General features: G+C 32.1%; 1 protein-coding gene across 3 annotated transcripts; it reads left to right on the forward strand.

Moving 5' to 3' along the window:
• Nucleotides 1-7993: 7993 nt before the first annotated feature.
• Nucleotides 7994-13856, forward strand: LOC107894076 (WRKY transcription factor 72A). 3 transcript variants are annotated; one of them, XM_016819281.2, is made up of 5 exons: nucleotides 7994-8159; nucleotides 8690-8776; nucleotides 10745-11338; nucleotides 11757-11870; nucleotides 12885-13856. In XM_016819281.2, the coding sequence occupies exons 1-5, from the start codon at nucleotides 8061-8063 to the stop codon at nucleotides 13665-13667; spliced, it is 1677 nt and encodes a 558-aa protein (XP_016674770.1). In that variant the 5' UTR covers nucleotides 7994-8060; the 3' UTR covers nucleotides 13668-13856. The 3 variants fall into 3 exon arrangements, with proteins under 3 accessions (XP_016674770.1, XP_016674771.1, XP_040940932.1); XM_016819282.2 differs by having other exon boundaries at nucleotides 10748-11338; XM_041084998.1 differs by lacking the exon at nucleotides 7994-8159 and having other exon boundaries at nucleotides 8761-8776; nucleotides 10680-11338.
• Nucleotides 13857-20643: the final 6787 nt, after the last annotated feature.

Genomic DNA, 20643 nt, shown 5'->3' on the forward strand with positions numbered 1-20643 from the left:
TAAATGCACAATTCACTCACACTTACCATGTCAACTACAAGGTTTATAGCTTCAGCCTACCTATTTTATTCCTATAACTACATGCACGTTTTTAATTCATGCATTTTGCTCATTAAAATCGCACAACATGTATACCCTACACTCAAACAAAATTTCAATGGTTTGCACTAGGAGAAATCAAGGTTTGCTTATTAATTAAGCAGGGGATTCGTATATGTTACCTTAGCCTACGTACTGGAGTTTAAATGTAGTATATTAGACCACTTACCTTAGCAACCATTGCTTCAACTACCATGCTCAAGTAAGCTTTAATTTGCCTTTGTCTGTGCTTTTGGATGTTCCCAAATGAATTGGCACTTTTCATACACATCAAACACATTAAAAATGCATTACTAACAACAAAAAACACCATTAAATCATTTCAAAATCATAAATCAAAGCCTTTTAACCTCTATACCGAAAACTTAACTACTTTTGCCAAAATAAGTGTTTAACCACTCAAATCTCACTTCTAAGCCTAGATTTCAACTTCATACATCCTAAATATAATCTAATGACATATCCAAAACATCAATTTCATCCAATTTCACCAATCTAATTTTTTCGAAAAAAATCAAGCTTATGTGATCTTTTAAAAGGGAAAAACATTCAATTTGCTTAAATTTATTAAGGATTTTTTAAATTAAGATAAAATACCTTATAATTAGATCAAAATGAGTTAGAAATCACTCTAAAACTGAAGCTTAGCTCAGAAATATGGGATCCACCATTTTCAAGCCAAAAATCAACTCATTTTGCCAAAATATAAAGTTTCCTCACTCGATTTTTGTTCCTAAACCTTAATTAAGTTTTAAAACATCCTAGTTAACATATTATTACAAATATAAACCTTTAATTTTATCTAATTTCATGAATTTAAAATTTTCAAAAAACTAAGTTTGTATGAAACATAAAAAGGGGGAAACTCGAAATTCATTAAAATTGGATACTGGTCTATCAAATTGAGTTCAAATACCTTCTATCTAGTTAAAAATATATTAAAAATCAATCAAAAATAGCATGTTTACTCATTATTTCAAATTTCACCATTTTTGAACCAAAATTTAATTAAAAATGCTTTAGATCTTAAAAACTCTCAACAAACTCAATTAAATTCCGAATTAGAATTACAATAACTTAATCTAATCATAATAAGTCAAGAAATTACCTCAATTTGAATAAAACAATAAGTTGTGGAGCTAATTGGAAGTTGAACATGGGAAGAATAATGACAAAATTGATGAGGATTTAATGATTTTTCTTTAAAATTGGAACGTGATAAGGTGTTTGAATAGTTTGAAGATCACAAAGGATGAGTTAATTTTGAGAGAAAATATCAAATTTGAACTTGGGGAAAAATTTTGAAAGTGAAACTAAGTGGGAGGGAAGGAGACTAGTTGTTTAAAGAAGTAAGGAAGATGGAGAGCTTTTTTTTTAAATAAGGGAAAATTACCTTTTAAAGATTCTCTGTTTTCCTTTGTTTTTCAAATCAATTATTAGTTTAATTAAAACACATTTTTCTCAATTATTTTCAAACTCGATTTTATTTTTAAAATCTGTTTTACGTTATTTAATGACCGACCACCTAATCCTAATTTTTACCTCCTAATTTTAGACCCAATAATCATTTTAATATATTATTATCATTATTATTTATTTAATTATTTTATCCTATTTTAATTTCTATGATACTAAACCAAATTTTTCTCTTAAGCCCACAACCTAATACCCAATTCTACTAACTCGATTTTTGGGATGCGACAGTAAACTTGTAATTTTTTGAACAAATTTATTAATAAAATTATTCTTAAATTACATTAATATTTTGTATTATTGTCCTTAAATGGTTTTTTCACGTAAAGCAAACTAGAAGCAAATGTTGCTCACTGGTTGTCTAATGCTTAAATTGATACAAAGAGGTATTACATGGTCGATTTGTAGTATGGAAAGACAACTTGTATTAGTAAACGAAACTAAACATGTTCTTAGTCTAATTGAAAATGCGTAAACCAATTGAAAGACTAAAATAACGTCTATCAAGTCCAATTGGGGAGATGTCTTGTCTTGGGCATCGGAGCAAATGATTCTCAGAAGATAGAGACATAGATGTGATTGACTGGACTGACAGTATATCAGACAGGACCCAACTAGAATAGATCCTGAATCTGTTTATGGATCTATTCGCTTGTGACGTTTATAGCGTGACATACCTAAATCTTGAGTGGATGACGGACTATTTATGCGTGACTCGTACACTTTGATGTAAGTAAAAGCCTGAGTTGAAATAGATAAGGAACCGAAAGCTAGTGTGTTGGGTGTACGACTTCTACAATATGTAGCCTCATTCTCAATAATGGAATTCATATCTCGAGACATGATTAAATGATATCCTCTCATTAACATTACATGGTTGATTAAAGGTAAACATGGCCACGAGTTGTTCGTCTTTGTGATGAATTACTTGATTCTATTTGATAGTAATTGAGTTTTCATGAAATAAGATGTAACGATTACCATGAGATAAAATAGGATCATATTGGGAGAACAAATATTATCCCAAAGAGATCAAGGATATCTTATAAGGGTAACACACTTATGACAAGGTCATTGAACGAGCATTAAGTAGCTGCTTTCATAATGGTAAGTCATTAGCAAGAGCTCAGTCATGATACTATAGTGGAATGACTTCATAACTAAATGAGTTTATAATTAATAGGTGAAAAGTTGAAACTTAATAATAAATCATTTGAGCTCAATTACATATGTCCAATCACTCCCTCTACTAGCTCGTTGAAACTAGAAATGAATTGCATGTTTGAATCAAAATAAATAGAATGAATAGAAATGGAGGAATGAAAAACATTTAGAAATGGTTATGGTTTTATTTGAGATGGAGAAATGGAATCTTTTGGAAATGAATCTAGTTTTCTCAAAATGGAAATGAGAATGAGAAATGATTCGTTTGCAATTGTAGATAAATCAGTTAAAAATAATCGGGAGAATGAGTTTATATTTTTTGAGCTATTTTAAAGCCTGAAAATGAAAATAAACCATTCGATCATAGTGAAAAAGTTGAATTGTGAATTATTAAATATATTTTTTTCAGAAAATTTACCAGGGGTAAAATTGTCATAATTTTATCGAAAGTAAAATTGGGATGAGAAAATTATTTAATTTAAAAATTAATGTTTATTTTAAAAAATATAAAAATATATATTGGGTTGGATTAAATTATAAAGTCTTAAGTTAAAAGTCTAGAAAACACATATAATTGGGCTAAATACAATGAAAGGCCCAAATCCCCATCATAATACATATGAGGGTAAGCACATCCTATTAGCCCCTCTCCCACTCCTAGTTGGACTAGGAAGTTGTTTTAATATTTGAAATAAATATCTACAATTCAACAAGGTTACTACCTTTTCTTCCTATAAATAGATGGCCTGGTAGGGCTATTAAAACAACTTTGAGAGATTGTTACTGTGTCGAAAAATAGAGAGAGTTTATCATCAACTATTAAATATATTTTTCTAGAATAAAAATCCTACCGATTTCTATTAAAAGAGAAAGTATTTTCATTTTCACCCCAAAAAGTAAAGAAAATTTTTTCTAGTTTTGTGTTTTGATTCGATTGGTCTGAGTCCACACTTGAAGCAGTTCGTGGTACGAGAATAGGGGAGTAGATCATTTGGTTGAAAGCTGAAAAACATCAAGGATCCGTTTATCCGAAAACATAAGTATGATTTTGGTCTAAGGTTTATTGCTATAAATATCACAAATAAGGTCAATTTTCAAATTTTTAATTTTTCATTATGCAAGAAAACTATTTTCAAACCGAAATTTTTCCAATAACACTGCCCTTATAGCTTTCAAAAAAAATTACTTCAGCATGAGAGGTTACCATTCATATGACGTGAACAATCATTGTTAAAGTACCATATATCATTAATTGAAGCTTTGGGTGACCAGTGTACAACAAACACTGTTGATCTTTTCTTCTCCACACAAGTTTTCTTCTTTTTTATTTTTTCCATCATTTGCCAAACTCTGTTATTTCAAGTATGGGTTCGAACCAATCAAATCAAAACACAGAACTAGAAAAAGTTTTCTTTACTTTTTAGGGTGGAAACGAAAATACTCTCTTCTTTAATAGAAATCGGTAGGATTTTTAATTTAGAAAAATATATTTAATAGTTGATAATAAATTCTCTCTATTTTTTGACAGAGTAATAATTTCTCAAAGTTGTGTTAATAGCCCTACTAGGCCATCTATTTATAGGAAGAGAAGGTAATACCCTTGTTGAATTGTAGAGGTTTATTTCAAATATAAAAACAACTTCCTAGTCCAACTAGGAGAGGGAGAGGGGCTAATAGGGTGTGCTTCCCATCATATGTATTATGATGGGGCTTCTAGCCTCTCATTGTATTTAGCTCAATTATATGTGCTTTCTGAACTTTTAACCTAGGACTTTATATTTAATCCAACCCAATACTCATTTTTATGTTTTCCAAAATAAACATTAATTTTCCAATTAAATAATTTTCTCATCCCAATTTTACCCTTGATAAAATTATGACGATTTTATCTTGGTAAAATTTCTGAAATATATTTAATAATTCATAATTTAACTTGTTCACTATGACCGAATTGTTTATTTTCATTTTCAGGCTTTAAAATAGCTCAAAAACATAAAATCATTCTCCCGAATCATTTTTAACTAATTCATCTACATTTGCAAATGAATAATTTCTCATTTCTTATTTTCATTTATATTTCTATTTTGAGAAAACCAAATTCATTTCCAAATAATTTCATTTCTGCATTTCGAATAAAACCATAACCATTTATGAATATTTTCCATTTCTCTTCATTCTATTCATTTTGATTCAAACATGCAATTCATTTCTAGTTTCAACGAGCTAGCGGAAGGACTGATTGGGCATATGTAATTAGGGCTCAAATGATTTATTATTAAACGCTGACTTTTCGCTTATTAATTATAAACTCATTTAATCACAAATTTATTCCACTATAGTATCGTGACTGAGCTCTTTCTATTGACATACCATTATGAAATCAACTACTCGATGCTCATCCGATAACCTTGTCATAAGTGTGTCACCTTCATAGGATATCATTGGTCTCTTTAGGATAATATCCGTTCTCCCAATATGATCCAATTTTATCTCATGGTAACCTTTACATCTTCCTTCATGAAAAGTAAATTATTATCAAATAGTAATCAAATCATTCATCACAAAGACAAACAACTCATGGCCATGTTTACTTTTCATCAACCATGTAATGCCAATGAGAGGATATCATTTAACCATGTCTCGGGATATGAATTCCACTGTTATGAATGATGCTACATATTGCAAAATTTGTACACCCAACGTATCAGCTTTTGGTTCCTTATCTATTTCAACTCATGTATTTACTTACATCAAAGTATATGAGCCACGCATACATAGTCTGTCATCCACTCAAGATTTAGTTATGCCACACTATGAACATCATAAGCGAATAGAACCATAAATGGTTTCAGGATCTATTCTAGTTAGGTCATGTCTGATATATTGTCAGTCCAGTCAGTCACATCTATATCTGTATCTTCTAGGAGTCATCCGCTCTGATGCCTAAGACAAGGTATCTCTCCAATTGGACTTGATAGAACGACATATTAGTCACTATGGAACTAGCCAATTCCATCCTAACCAAACTAGAATTAGAACTTATCAGTTTACTCGACAGTTCCCAATTTTTCCCAAAATTCCTAGTAGAGTCCACCAACTCTTTACTTTGTTCAATTAAGTCCCAAAATTCCTCTAAATTCGAGTCTTTAAAGATATCCGGGTGTGACATAACATTGTTGTATACTAAATTAAAGTTTATTCCTTGACATAAATTCTTGAAAGTTTGAATTTTCTTAGTAACAATAATAATTAGATTCTAGTGTTCATTCTTTTAGTACTGTGAGTAAACACGATTGAAAGTGTAAGTTAGGCCATAGGTTGGGTTGTGACATCTTATAGTCCGAACCCAGCGATTGGTTCGAATACGAGGTGTTACATATATAAATTTGGCCTATTTGAATTTTCTTAACAAAGTTGGTGGTTAGTCAACTTGTGACACTATACTAAAAAATGGGCTTTGTTATAGTATAGATACCTATGTAACCCTAACAATACTTATATAAATTTGGTCTATTTGAAATTTCTTAACTAAGTTGTTTAGTCAACTTGTGACACCATACTTAATAAGGCTTTATTATAATACAAATTATAGTATATATAGATAACCCTAACAATAATTTACTTACGTTATTTAAATTTGGCCTATTTGTAATTTCCTAACTAAATTTATGTCAAGTTAACTCGTGATACCAAACTTAATAAAGAGCTTTATTATAGTATAGGAGTATAAATACTAAACTAAATTGTCTATACTATTATTTAAAGAGTTGATTGGATTGGTGTCAACTATTAATTGAACCTCAACTCAAATGAGAAATTATTGAAAACTCATTCCTTTTATAAAATATCTGTCAATTTGGCCATTATTTTTTTTACTTAAATTTTATCATTAACCTTTCAAAAAAGAGCCAAATTGTTTTTTTTAACAAAAGCGCTGACCAAAACATTATTTTTAACGTTGTTGGCATGACAACTCATATGGCTGCCCTTGTGCTCATCATGTTGACATAACATCATTTGTCTTATATGCCATGTTAACAAATAATTCAAAATTTATAAAAATAAAAAATTAAAATCAAAATTAAAAAATATAAAAAGTTCATAAAAATTCAAAAAAAATAATATGGAGTTCATAAAAAAAAATATTGAGAGCATATGGATTGTTATGCAGGCTGTCATGCTAAAAATTTAACATTTTAGTTACTATTTCCATTAAAAATACACCATTTCAACTCTTTTTCAAAAGATCAATGGTCAAATTTGACTCTTTTTAAAAGGTTGAGGGTCAAATTTAGTTAAAAAAAATAAAGGCCAAATTGACGAAAGATATAAACGTTAAAAGCTAAATTTGACATTATGTTTAAATATTTTATAAAATATTAAAAAATAAATTACTTCTATAATAAGTTTTACTTAAATATTATCTCAACTTATGAATAAAATTATTCTTAGACCATAAAACATAAAAACCTTATAAAATAAAAAATAATATAAGATTTAGTAGGTTTTTTTTAGATGAAGGAGCTCTTAGTATTATATATTTTTTAAAATACAAATTATTTGTAATGAGTAAATTTTTTTATATAATATTTATTTTTACTCATAATTTTTTTTTGTTTAAATGAAATTTTCTAGAATAAATTACATGAGCATCCTTAAATTCAGCTAATATGGTATATTAAATTTATTTTTATATTTAATTAATTAAATTTACGTCCTGTTAACTCTTAACTCTAATTCAATCGGGCTTTTTAATATCATTACAGATCAATATAAAGAAATTTAGATTATTTTAATAAATAAATAAACAGAAAATCAACGGGTGCTTTCCACATAACATTCAAATTGCATATGATTAAGTCAAGCGATAATTAAGAGCGCAATCCTCTTGCATAAATAACATGACATGGCTCTTACCAAAAACGCTGACATGGCAAGCTACCATTGGGTGGTATTTGAAGAATAATTAAGGTTTTTATGGTCATCACCGTCAAAAAGACGGCTGCTGATTTCGGAAGTCGCATGACATCTTATGCACGCTCCTACCAATCTTCTTTGTGTAAGAAAAAAAAGAAGGGGAAACACAGTAGCTTCTTGGATTGTATAAGAGACACACAATTAGCTAGATGTTTGACATTTCTCTATGAATAGCAAATTAAAAAAAAGGGAAAAAGATGGTTTTAAAATTCTTTTTTATATTATTTTGTTTGTTTTTTTTCAAGTCAAAATCTAGAGCCTCTAAAGCTGTTTCTGTCCTTACATAAGACGCCATGTTCCTACATTTGTTTGAAGATTGAAAAATCAGAGAAACCATCATTTCAACAATGGAGAACAAGCGAATTCTTGGAGATGAAGAAGAGAAGACAATAAAACCTAGCAGCTCTAGTGAAGAAAACCATGATTTTATAGCAATCAACAATAAGGTGAGAGCTTGTCAATATATATATATATATAAACAGCCAATCTTTCAAATCTGATTAATATCTATCTATAGAAAAAAAAAATAACTCTGGTTTTAAAGATACTTTAAACTTGTAACTAGCAGGTTGGAGTTTAGTACACATATTCATAAATTTTGCAGTATGAATCTAAAATGCTTTGAACGAAACCAAGGAGAAATCATTTATAGAAATCATATTCACTTTTTTCCTTTATATTTTTTTTATTAGAGGTTGGATTACGATATTTGTTGTTATTTTGTTTGGTTAAAGAAATTTGAGTGGTTTTATGGTGTTGGGTGCTTTTTAAGCTGCTTGAATATTGGTATGAAATTACTTGTTCTTCATGTTTAACCGTCTGTTTTTGTACTAAGGTGTTATATAAATTAATTAAGATGTGAGTTAAATAAATTATTACCTTCTATTTTTGAATTTAATAAAAAAATTTAATAAGAGTGAGAGGAAAATAAATTATTTTACATCTAAATATCTCATTGTTGTCTGTTGATGTGCAGGAAGAAAATCAAAGTCTTGTAAAACAAGAAGATGACAACTCCAAGGTTTGGATTAGCAAAAAGGATAACTCCACCATCATCAAAGAGGTAAGACCAACTTCATTAATTAATCTAACAAACACACCTTGCCTTATTATTTTACTGATTTCTATTTTATATATATATATTAGTTTTTATGCCCGCAGAGTTGATCAAGTGTACTAAGTAATATTTATTATGTAAAATATGTATTATTTATTTATTTAAAATTGATTTTATAATTGAAAATATAAACTTCACTTAAAAATTTGTTTTAGAAAATAAAAAAAATAAAGTTGAAATATTTTTAATGTAATAAAATGATAATAATCATTAATTTATGTAAAAACAACAATCTATTTTTAAACAAACATTATTAACTCTAAAATTTTATTCCAATTAATTGAAGTCAAAATAAATGATAGATAAGTTAAACTAAAACAAATAATTTATTAAAAATTCAAAAGAGAAAAAAATTAAAAGATCGAACTTTATAAAAGTATATTAAATCATTTCGTTATTCAGTAATCATATTTATATTCCAAATATAAATTATAATTTTATTTTATTTATTTTTATAATATTTTACATTCACGTCCAAATATTTACACACCATAAATATTAGAATTAAAATGCAGTTAAAAATGAATTTCATGTGATGGCCTAATGGTTAAATGTATTCACGGTTCCAATTGTAATTTGAATTCGAGTTGCGTTAATTGCGTTAATTGTTCAAGCTTTGCGCTATAATTGTAATTCACCAAAAAAAATACAAATAAAAATCAAGAGCTATATTTTGAGGTTATAACATTATATGCAAGTATTCACCATGTATTTTTAAAGTTAAAGTCACATCCATAATTGTGGAATACATGAAAAGACATCTATAATTATAACAAAATAGGTTTTTTATCTCCCTAAACATATTTAAAAATTAAAAGAAATTTATTTTTAAAAATATAATTTTTAAATATTTTTTATATTTTTTAAATTTTATACAAATTATTTAAAATTTTAAAATGTCATGTCATCACACCTTAATGAATGAAATTTAAATTTAAAGATCAAATTAAAAAATAAAAAAAATTCTAAAACTGATGTGAAAAAAGAATAGAAATCAAGCTAAAAAAATTTCCAATAGACGCTCAACTTGCATGCAGCGTTGAAATTCATCCATTATATATACATATATATTGCTGTCATTAGGTAGTGGCTAAGGCTCATGATGCTTATTTCTTTTATTCCCACTGGACAACATAGATCAGAATTAACAATGAAAATCCATGCATCCTGCCAGGATTAAATAAGCATTGCGAATTTTCTCAATTTTTATTTCTGGCTTGATTACAATGATGAAAACTCAACGCCATGTGGTAGATTTTCATTCAACAGGCCTACCAAGTCACTCATATAAGCATATAAAATGGTGTTCCTCCATTCTAGTTGGCATCAGTTCTGTATTAACTATATCCCTCCGTAGATATCATTTTGGTTGTAAATTAGTATTAGTTAGTTTTAAGTTTTGTTTTGTTTATTTTTTATTTTTTACTTTATATATATATGTATAATATTTATAAATTTAAAACGGTATAGCAAAAATGACATATCCATTAATACAGTACTAATAATCTTGGTTTCTCTCCTTTTATATACATTTTCTGTGTATTTTGCTTGCAAATGCTCAAGATATTTTTACATTATAAAACTTGAGAAGATATTTTTTATATTTTAATTTCTTAGAATTTGATTCTCATATTTTAAAAAAAAATTAAAAAAATTAGTCTAATTTAGTAACACTAATAATTCTTGCCATTAAATCATTTACCTATAAATTAACAGCTCAATTATTAATATAAAAAATTAGTAAAAATCAATAATTTAGAAATTTATATGCAACAAATTAGTAAAAATCAAAATTTAGATTTATGTGTTTACCTAGACTGATATGAAGGGACTCATTTCTCATTTTTAGTAAAATAAGAAGGAAGAAATTGACAACTAACCCATACGAATGAGGAATGGAATTTGATTTTGAAGCAGGAGAAAGAAATTGAATCAGCAAAAGCGAAGATGGGAGAAGTTAAAGAAGAGAACGAAAGGCTAAAATTGTTACTATGTCAAATCGTGAAGGATTATCAGTCCCTGCACACGCGTTTCCTCGATGTTCTTAAAAAAGAAGCCAATAAGTCCACCACTACCCCCATAGTCGGAAGCCATGAAGAAAATAATGAAGAACATCACCAGCTTATCTCCCTTAGCCTGGGGAGAAGCTCAAGCAACGATCCTCCCAAGAAACAAGAGAAAACGAGTAGCAAAGAAGATGATGATGATGATGATGATGATGATGATGATGATGATGGGAAACATGGTGATGATGGAGGTGGACTTGAGCTCGGGCTGGAATGTAAATTTGAGCCGGACGGTTCGATTGAACCGGAGAAGAATAATAACCCGAGCTGTGAAAGTAGCTTGGGAAAACCAGAGGAGGAGGAGGAGAAGGAGCCGACTGAGGTATGGCCGCCAAGTAAAATTCTCAAGTCTATGAAAAATGGAGACGAAGAAGATGTTTCAGAGCCAATGCAGTTGAAGAAAACTCGGGTTTCTGTGAGAACTAGATGTGATACACCCACGGTATAGTACTAAACTTTCTTTTGCTAACAACAATCGGTTTAATTAATTTTTTTAAAAGCTTTGACAGTTCAATTATGAGAATTTAAAAGAAAAAATAAACAGGCAAGCCTTGACTCCATGATCACCTCTTTTGATGGCAATTTTTATCCCAACTCAAAACTTGTGATTTGTTTATAATAATACACCCAATTTTGAATATAACTTGAACGATGAAAATAAATAATATGTAATTATACAAAATTTAAAGTAACAATAATTTGATATCTAAACTCCAGATAATATGACTTGAATATTTTGAAACTCAAATCAACTCAAATTAAAAATATCTGCAATCGAAATAATATCTTATATTTAAATTAACCTAATCTAAAATTGTCTTCATATGTATGAAATCGTTGGTTTGGGTAAATGCGCGCAGATGAATGATGGATGTCAATGGAGAAAATATGGGCAGAAAATAGCGAAAGGAAATCCATGTCCTCGAGCATACTACCGTTGCACGCTTTCACCCACTTGTCCAGTGAGAAAACAGGTATCTTCCACCCTTTTGCCTGCTTGATTTCAATTCTTATATCCAAATCATTCATGCTAATTAGTTCTTTCTTTGTTATTAATAGGTTAAATTTTGTCATTAAGTTGATGAATTTTAGTTTTTGCATTTTGTACTTTAAATTTTTAAATTTTTAAATTTTAGTTATATACTATGTACAGTATTGTAGATTTAATTTATATTTTTTAATTGATGAATAATTTTTAATCTCTATCTTTTTCAAATTTCACATGCAAAATGTTAGTAATATGTAAAAATGTACTAACTTAATTAAAGTTCAATTGACACATTTAATGTTTATGAGAATAAATCTTTAACTCGATTAATATCGATATTATTATTGGTATAAAAAATGCGATAAAATAAATTTATTAATTAAAAATTGAAACGACTTCTAACTTTTAAAAAACATTAAAAGTCGGAAATAAAATAGCACGATGGAAACGTGCAATATCATGTGCTGAGAAATTTTACCATCAATAAATCAACTTGGTTTTGCTTACTTCAGATACTTGGAAGATTTATATTAGTATAAAATTAAACTATGCTTCATATGTTTTTATATTTTTAGGACTAATATTTAATAATTTGCAATATAGTTAAATTATAAATAAATTAAAAATATTTAATTATTTATTTTATGTAAAAGAATTAACTGTTAAATAAATGTTATTAAAGATAATATTTTGTATCATGATTCATACCAATATGGAATTGTCATCGGTGGTTAAATTTGTATCAAACATTAATGAATAGGAAAAATCATGGTGGGAATCTTAGAATTGAATCGGTCTTTTGATCCTAAAATTATTAGTTTAACTGATATTATAAAATTGAAGTGAAATAATGCTTGGTAAAAATTAATTAAAAATTATTTAAATTAGATTTAAGTTAATTTAATATTTAATTTTATTGTTATAATTTATAAAATGAAGGTTTAATTTATTTATATTTATGAACTTCTCTTGCTGGCCTGAAGTATTTGTGAAATGGCAGGTACAAAGATGCTCCGATGATATGTCCATCTTAATCACAACCTATGAAGGGAACCATAACCATCCACTGCCTCTAAGTGCAACAGCCATGGCTTCCACCACATCTGCAGCTGCTTCCATGCTCCACTCCCAATCATCTACCTCCCAACCTGCCCTCCCTACCTCTCTTTCTGCCCCCACTGCTTCCCTCTCTATTTCCACCACCCACCTTCATGCTTTATGCTTCAACTTTTCCCAAAACCCAACCCCATCTCACCATTACCATTTCCCCAACTCTTCAATCTCAACCCTTAATTCTCACCCCACTGTCACTCTTGATCTCACTGCTCCGCCCCCACCACACAATAACAACCCTTCATATTTCAGTAGATTGTCTAATCTACCCACATATTCATCATCATCATCATCATGCCTCAACTGGAAGAAAACTAGCAGCCACTTAACCTTTGGGGGACCATTGAATAATTACCCTGCAATAAGGCAGTCACCACCTTACATGCAAATTACCAACCACCAGGCTTTATCAGAGACCTTAACAGCTGCTGCAACCAAGGCCATTACTTCAAACCCAAGCTTTTGTTCTGCCTTAGCTGCTGCTCTCACTTCCTTTGTTGGAAATAATGGAAGTGGTGGTGGTACTGCAAGTGAACTAGGCTTTGCATCAAGCTGCTACCTGCAGGGAAAAAAACCCTCATCCATGGTTAATCCTCACCAGCAACAAAAGCAAGGTAGTTTGCTACTCTTCCCACCATCCAACACTGCTTCAGATCCTCCTGCAGATTAATAGCAATCTTAGTTAAAAGTGATGATACTTTACCCCTTCAAATATTCCAATTAATTTCTTTTTTTTTCTTTTTTTTTTTTGCCGTATGAGTAAAAGATTCTTTTCTATTTAGAGTAAGTAATAGCTACTAAATATGAATCTTACTTTGGGTTTTATTTATATTGTTTACCTGCTTAGGTAATTTGTTTATGATTAAAATGTGCAAGTTTTGTAATTTTCAAATTTATTTTGTTAAATCCATTAATATCACATTTTAAAATAAAAAAAATATTCATTAAAAATATTTTAACAACTTTAATAATAATTAAATTTATATTTTTAAATTTTAAAAAAATGAAGTTCTAAAATATTCAAGGTTGTCTTTGTTTTGTACCTTTTTACTAGGGAGTTTAGCGCAAACTATTTAAATTTACTGAATTGATTATGACATTGTAATGTCTTGAATAAATTACTAAATTTGTTGTGATACGAATTATATAAATTAAATGAAAATTTTCACATAAATCATTTAGAGAATTTTCTTTTTTAACTCATAATATTAAGAATTTTTTTCCTACTGTTTTTGTCGTTTTATCCATTTGAATTTGTTTTTTTAGAGTTATTTATGTATCAAGTTGGATCAAGTTCAAATTGAGTTTAACCATAATATTAACACATTTTATAATTGTTTAAGCTCGGTTTGACTTAAAATATAGTTTTAAAATTTTTTTCAAGTTTACCCATATTTATAAATGGTTAACTCAAATCCATTTTAAGTTTACCAACATCATTTTTAAAATTTCTTTGAAAAACATTTATTTTAATTTTAATTTATTTTTTAGCAATTTATATATTTTTTATTTATTAAAATTTTATATTGATATCTTAATATATAGATAATATATACATTGTAATATTATATATTATTATAAATTTATTTTTTATATGATATAAATAACATAATATAATAACTTACAAACTTAGAAAATTGATTAGACTAGACCAAGCTTTGGCCTTAAATATTTGAACTAATAAATAAATTTTTTTCTTCAATCTCATTTTTCAATCATAATATTTTTTATATAAACACTTTCAAATTTAAAGTGTAACTTTAGACTAAAATAAATAACCAACATTTAAACATGTCTAGTTTTGAGTAATATTTTACACTAGAACGAAGACAACAACATAAAAGAAAAGTAGTTAAGCCTAGTATTATGAAGCCCTGACAAAGCCTTAGGTGATTTCTTTGCTTTACATCCATTTAAGTCAACCTTGCTCTTGAAAATGAAAATTCACAAAGAAAATTCTCCAAGACACCAAAACAAAGCAGAAGCAACTCAAAAAAACAAAGGGACTTGAATCGAACAAAAAAGACACAAGAAACTAATAGCACACCAAGTGTTTGAGGAAATGCTCTCAATTATATTCAACAACTTTGAATAGAGTATAGTGGGATGAATACAAATGAGGGGAAGGCCTCTATTTATAGTCAAGCTCCCTTAGATCCAACGATACATATTAAATTACATCAACGACTGAGATTAGTAACTAAAATATGAGAGTCATAAGGGATTTAAACTCTATACAAGCTTATCCCTTAGGATTTACATTAACCATGGTAACTCTAATTTTACTGGAGTATTTCATTAGGTCACCAAGGCTTCAAATATATAGGCTTCTCCATATGTTTCACAAATTGGACCAATTCAGTGGATTAAATGAGCCCTATTTGATTAGTTGATCTCATAAGATAGTCTATGTGCATTCGTCGCGGGCTTTGATCCTCAACCTATGACATTCTCCCCCACCCATTCGTGCGATGCTCTCATTGCGTCCTCTAAATGAAATTGGTTTGACTTGTCTTGGAACCACCTCAATGCCTCAAGTAATCCCCAACTAGTTTGTTAGCCCTTTGGCTTACCCACTTCAGAACTTTGAAAGGGCCCCTCTATGGCTTTGCTAAGCTAACGGTAAGTCATAATGGAAAACATTAGATAGGGCCGATTTCAACACTTAATACATTCTACAAGTATGGTCACTTGTATTGACTAAACACCCTTTTGTTTCAAGTTCAAAACTTGGCTAATACACACATATACACACTAGTAAAGCATCCTCTCCCTTTCCATCAATTTAACACATGCATTGCTCATTAACATGCAAAAGTTGTATTCGGCCTTAGCACACAACTTGCTAGCCGATTCTTCTCCATTTAGCAAGCAATGCACATATATGCTCACTCAAAAATGCTAAAAAGGAGGTTCAAGAATCATCAAGCCACAATCACATGCATCATTAACAAGCTTCATATTTAGCATGCAATGGCATTAACACAAACCCCACCTAGGCCGAATCTTAACTCATCTTCATGCCTCATCACCACAACATCAAACATCAACCAAGAATGATGCATCCATGGCCGAGTGTCATTTCCATCACATAGCAAGATTTAGACCATGGGCTAGGTAGAACTCAAGCTAACAACTAAAACATGCATGCATCTCATGGAACATCATCAAACATACCTTAGCCTAGCTACATGCATGGCCGAACCTCTTCAACCTTTCTTCTTCCTTCCTCCTTAAAATTTTTGGCCAAGGATGAACCAAAGGATGAGCATTTTTTTTTCTTTGTTTTTTTCTTTCTAGTTTCGGCTAAATGAAGATGAGAAAGGATGAACAAAAATTTTCTCCTTTCTTTTCTTTAGCTCACGGCAATGGGGGGGGAAACAACTACACACATTTTTTTTTGTATTCATCATACTCCTTTTCATTATTTTATGCCCATGCCCCTTATTTTATTTTTTCCTACATACCTCACTAGGCCAACATGTTCCCAACATGTTTCCACCCATAGCATGGCCAACCACTAGCTCAAATTTTGGGTAATTTGACATGCAAACCCATCATTTTCACAACATGCATTAATAGACCATTTTAAATTAGCCTATCATATTTTCACCATGTCTCATATCAATCCCTATTTAATAATTTCTCATGCAATTGGCAAAATTGGAGAATGAAACTTCCACATACTCATGTACACACATAATAAGCATAGAATATGGAAATTAATTATTTTTATGACTCGGTTTTGTGGTCCCGAAACCACTTCCCGACTAGGGTCAATTTTGGGCTGTCACAACTCTCCCCCACTTAAGAAATTTTCGTCCCCGAAAATCTTACCGGTAAATAGGTTTGGGTATCGTTCTTTCATCGAGCTCTCGGTTTCCCAAGTAGGTTCCTCGATCCCGTGTTTGAGCCATAACACCTTAACTAACGGAACCCTTTTGTTTCGCAACTCTTTCACTTCACGAGCTAGGACACGCATCGGTTCTTTTTCATAACTCATATCGGCTTGAATTTCAACCTCTGATGGGCTAATTATATGCGATGGATCAGACCGATAGCGTCGAAGCATCGAAACATGAAAGACGTCGTGAATCTTTTCAAGATCAGGGGGCAAAATCAATCTATACGCAACCGGACCAACTCGTTCGGAGATTTCGTACGGCCCAATGAATCTCGGGCTCAACTTGCCCTTACGGCCAAACCTGAGTACCTTTTTCCAAGGCGAAACTTTAAGGAACACTTTATCTCCCACCTGATATTCAATGTCCTTTCGTTTCAAATCCGCATACGATTTTTGACGATCTGTGGCTGCTTTCAGACTTTCACGGATTACCTTTACTTTCTGTTCGGCATCCTTAATCAAATCAACTCTGAAAATTTTACTTTCACCGAGCTCGGTCCAAAACAATGGTGTACGGCATTTACGACCGTACAAAGCCTCGTAAGGTGCCATCTTAATACTTGATTGAAAACTATTATTGTAAGCGGATTCAATCGAAGGTAAATACCGTTCCCATGAACCACTGAACTCGAGGATGCAACATCTCAACATATCCTCAAGTATCTGAATTATCCGCTCAGATTGACCATCGGTTTGGGGATGAAAAGCAGTGCTAAAATGCAGCTTGGTACCCAAAGCTTCTTGCAATTTCCTCCAAAATCGTGAGGTGAATCTCGGATCTCTATCCGACACGATAGAAATAGGTACCCCGTGTAATCTCACAATCTGAGAAACGTACAATTCAACTAGTCTATCCAATGAAAAATCCATACACACGGGGATAAAGTGAGCCGACTTAGTCAGTCTATCGACAACAACCCAAATCGCATCCTTCTTACTTGTTGACAATGGCAGTCCGGACACAAAGTCCATTGTGACTCGATCCCATTTCCACTCGGGTATCATGATCGGCTGAAGTAATCCTGAAGGCACTTGATGTTCCGCTTTCACTTGTTGACATATTAAACATCTCCAAACAAGGCCGGAGATGTCTCGTTTCATACCATGCCACCAAAACCAATGTTTCAAATCGTTGTACATTTTCGTACTCCCCGGGTGACTTGACATTCGGCTACAATGGGCTTCGTTCAGAATCATCGAAATGAGTTCCGAACTCCTTGGAACACACAAACGACTTCTGAACCTCAAACAATCATCATCATCAATTTGAAACTCCGATTCCTTGTTCGGAGCACACTCAGCCCGTTTTGCAACCAATTCATCATCAACTTTCTGGGCTTCACGAATTTGATGAATCAATAATGGTTTGGCTTTTAATTCAGCAACTAACACATTGTCAGGTAGAACAGACAAATGCACATTCATTGCTCGTAAAGCAACCAATGACTTCCGGCTTAAGGCGTCCGCAACCACATTAGCCTTTCCCGGGTGGTGATCAATGACAAGCTCGTAATCTTTCAACAACTCAAGCCAACGTCTTTGTCGCAGATTTAAGTCTCTTTGAGTCATCAAATATTTGAGACTTTTGTGATCCGAAAATACATGGCACTTTTCACCAAATAAGCAATGTCGCCATATTTTTAAAGCAAATACGATGGCAGCTAGTTCAAGATCATGGGTCGGATAATTTTTCTCATGTGGCTTTAATTGTCTCGATGCATAGGCCACAACTCGACCTTCTTGCATCAATACGCAACCCAACCCAAGTAGGGATGCGTCACTATAAATCACAAACTCTTTGCCTGATTCGGGTTGCACTAAAATTGGAGCTTCAGTCAAATGAGTTTTCAGTTGATCGAAACTTTTCTGACATTTCTCCGTCCATTCGAACTTAACATCCTTTTGAAGTAGCTTCGTCATTGGTGTGGCTATCATCGAGAAACCTTTGACAAATCGTCGGTAATAACCGGCGAGCCCCAAAAAGCTCCAAACTTCGGTAATATTTCTTGGAGGCTTCCAGTTAAGTATGGCTGAAATTTGCTCGGGTCAACTTGAATACCCGATGCGGATACCACATGACCCAAGAAGCTAACCTCTCTTAACCAGAACTCACACTTACTGAACTTAGCATATAACTGCTTATCCCGCAAAATTTGCAACACCAGTCTCAGGTGCTCAGCATGTTCGGTCTCATCTCTTGAATAGACCAAGATGTCATCAATGAACACAACTATGAACCGATCCAAATATGGTCTGAAGATCCGATTCATCAAATCCATAAATACCGCAGGGGCATTAGTGAGCCCAAACGGCATCACTAAGAACTCGTAGTGACCATATCTCGTTCTGAAGGCAGTTTTGGGTATGTCCGAATCTCGAATTCGCAACTGATAATAGCCCGATCTCAAATCTATTTTTGAGAACATTGAGGCTCCCTTCAGTTGGTCGAACAAATCATCGATACGCGGTAACGGATATTTGTTCTTTATCGTCACTTTATTCAGTTGACGATAGTCAATGCACAACCTCATGGTTCCGTCCTTCTTTTTCACGAACAATACTGGTGCACCCCAAGGTGAGAAACTTGGTCGAGCAAAACCTCTATCCGTCAATTCTTGCAACTGAGCTTTCAACTCTTTTAACTCGGTTGGTGCCATACGATACGGAGCTATCGAAATCGGCGTAGTCCCAGGTACAAGCTCAATACCAAACTCTACCTCCCGAACAGGTGGTAAACCCGGTAATTCTTCAGGAAAAACATCCAGGTATTCACAAACCACCGGCACAGATTCGGGTTTCTTATCTAATTCTTTGTCATCCAGTACATACGCAAGGTATGCTTCGCACCCTTTTCTTACATATTTCTGGGCCAACATTGCTGATATTACAGCTGGCATCCCCTCCAAGTCCGTAGACTCAACTCGGATTACTTCGTTATTTGCGCACCTCAAATCAATAGTCTTGCTTTTGCAATTCACAACCGCATCATGCGCGGTCAACCAATCCAAACCAAGAATAACATCAAATTCATCAAACGGCAAAAGCATCAAGTCCGCCGGAAAACAGGAACCTCGAATTTCTAGGGGACATTTCTTACACACTTTGTCGACAAGCACGTAACGACCCAAGGGATTTGACACCCGAATTACGAACTCAGTAGACTCAATAGGTAAAGTCTTACTGGATGCTAAGGTTTCACATATGTAAGAATGAGTAGAACCGGGGTCAATCAAAGCAATTACATTAGTATCCAATAGAGTAAAAGTACCGGTAATAACATCAGGCGAAGAAGCATCCTCGCGGGCACGTATAGCATAAGCTCTAGCAGGCGCACGAGCCTCGGATCTGGTCGTAGCATCTCTAGATCCTCTCTGACCACCACCAGCATTGCCCGTATTTCCAGATGGTCTACCTCGAGCAGTGGTAGCACCCGGTTTCCCACTCTGATTTACATTCTGTTCAGACAACCTCGGGCAATCTTTAATGAAGTGGTCAACCGATCCGCACTTGTAACAGGAGCGGTCAGGGAATCTACAACTCCCCGAATGCCATTTACCGCAATATTGACATTTCGTTCTGTCTCGATGTTCATTCCCAACACTGGCGACCGAAGTGCCTCGTGTACCCACAGGGGGTCGATCACGATCTCGTCTAAAAAGGCCCGAAGTGCCTCTCGACCAGCCCACATCATCTCGAAATTTCTTCGATGCCTGTTGAAGAGACTTTCCCGAAGATCTTTTAC

This window comes from Gossypium hirsutum, chromosome A13, assembly GCF_007990345.1.
Source record: "Gossypium hirsutum isolate 1008001.06 chromosome A13, Gossypium_hirsutum_v2.1, whole genome shotgun sequence".
NCBI lineage: Eukaryota > Viridiplantae > Streptophyta > Magnoliopsida > Malvales > Malvaceae > Gossypium > Gossypium hirsutum.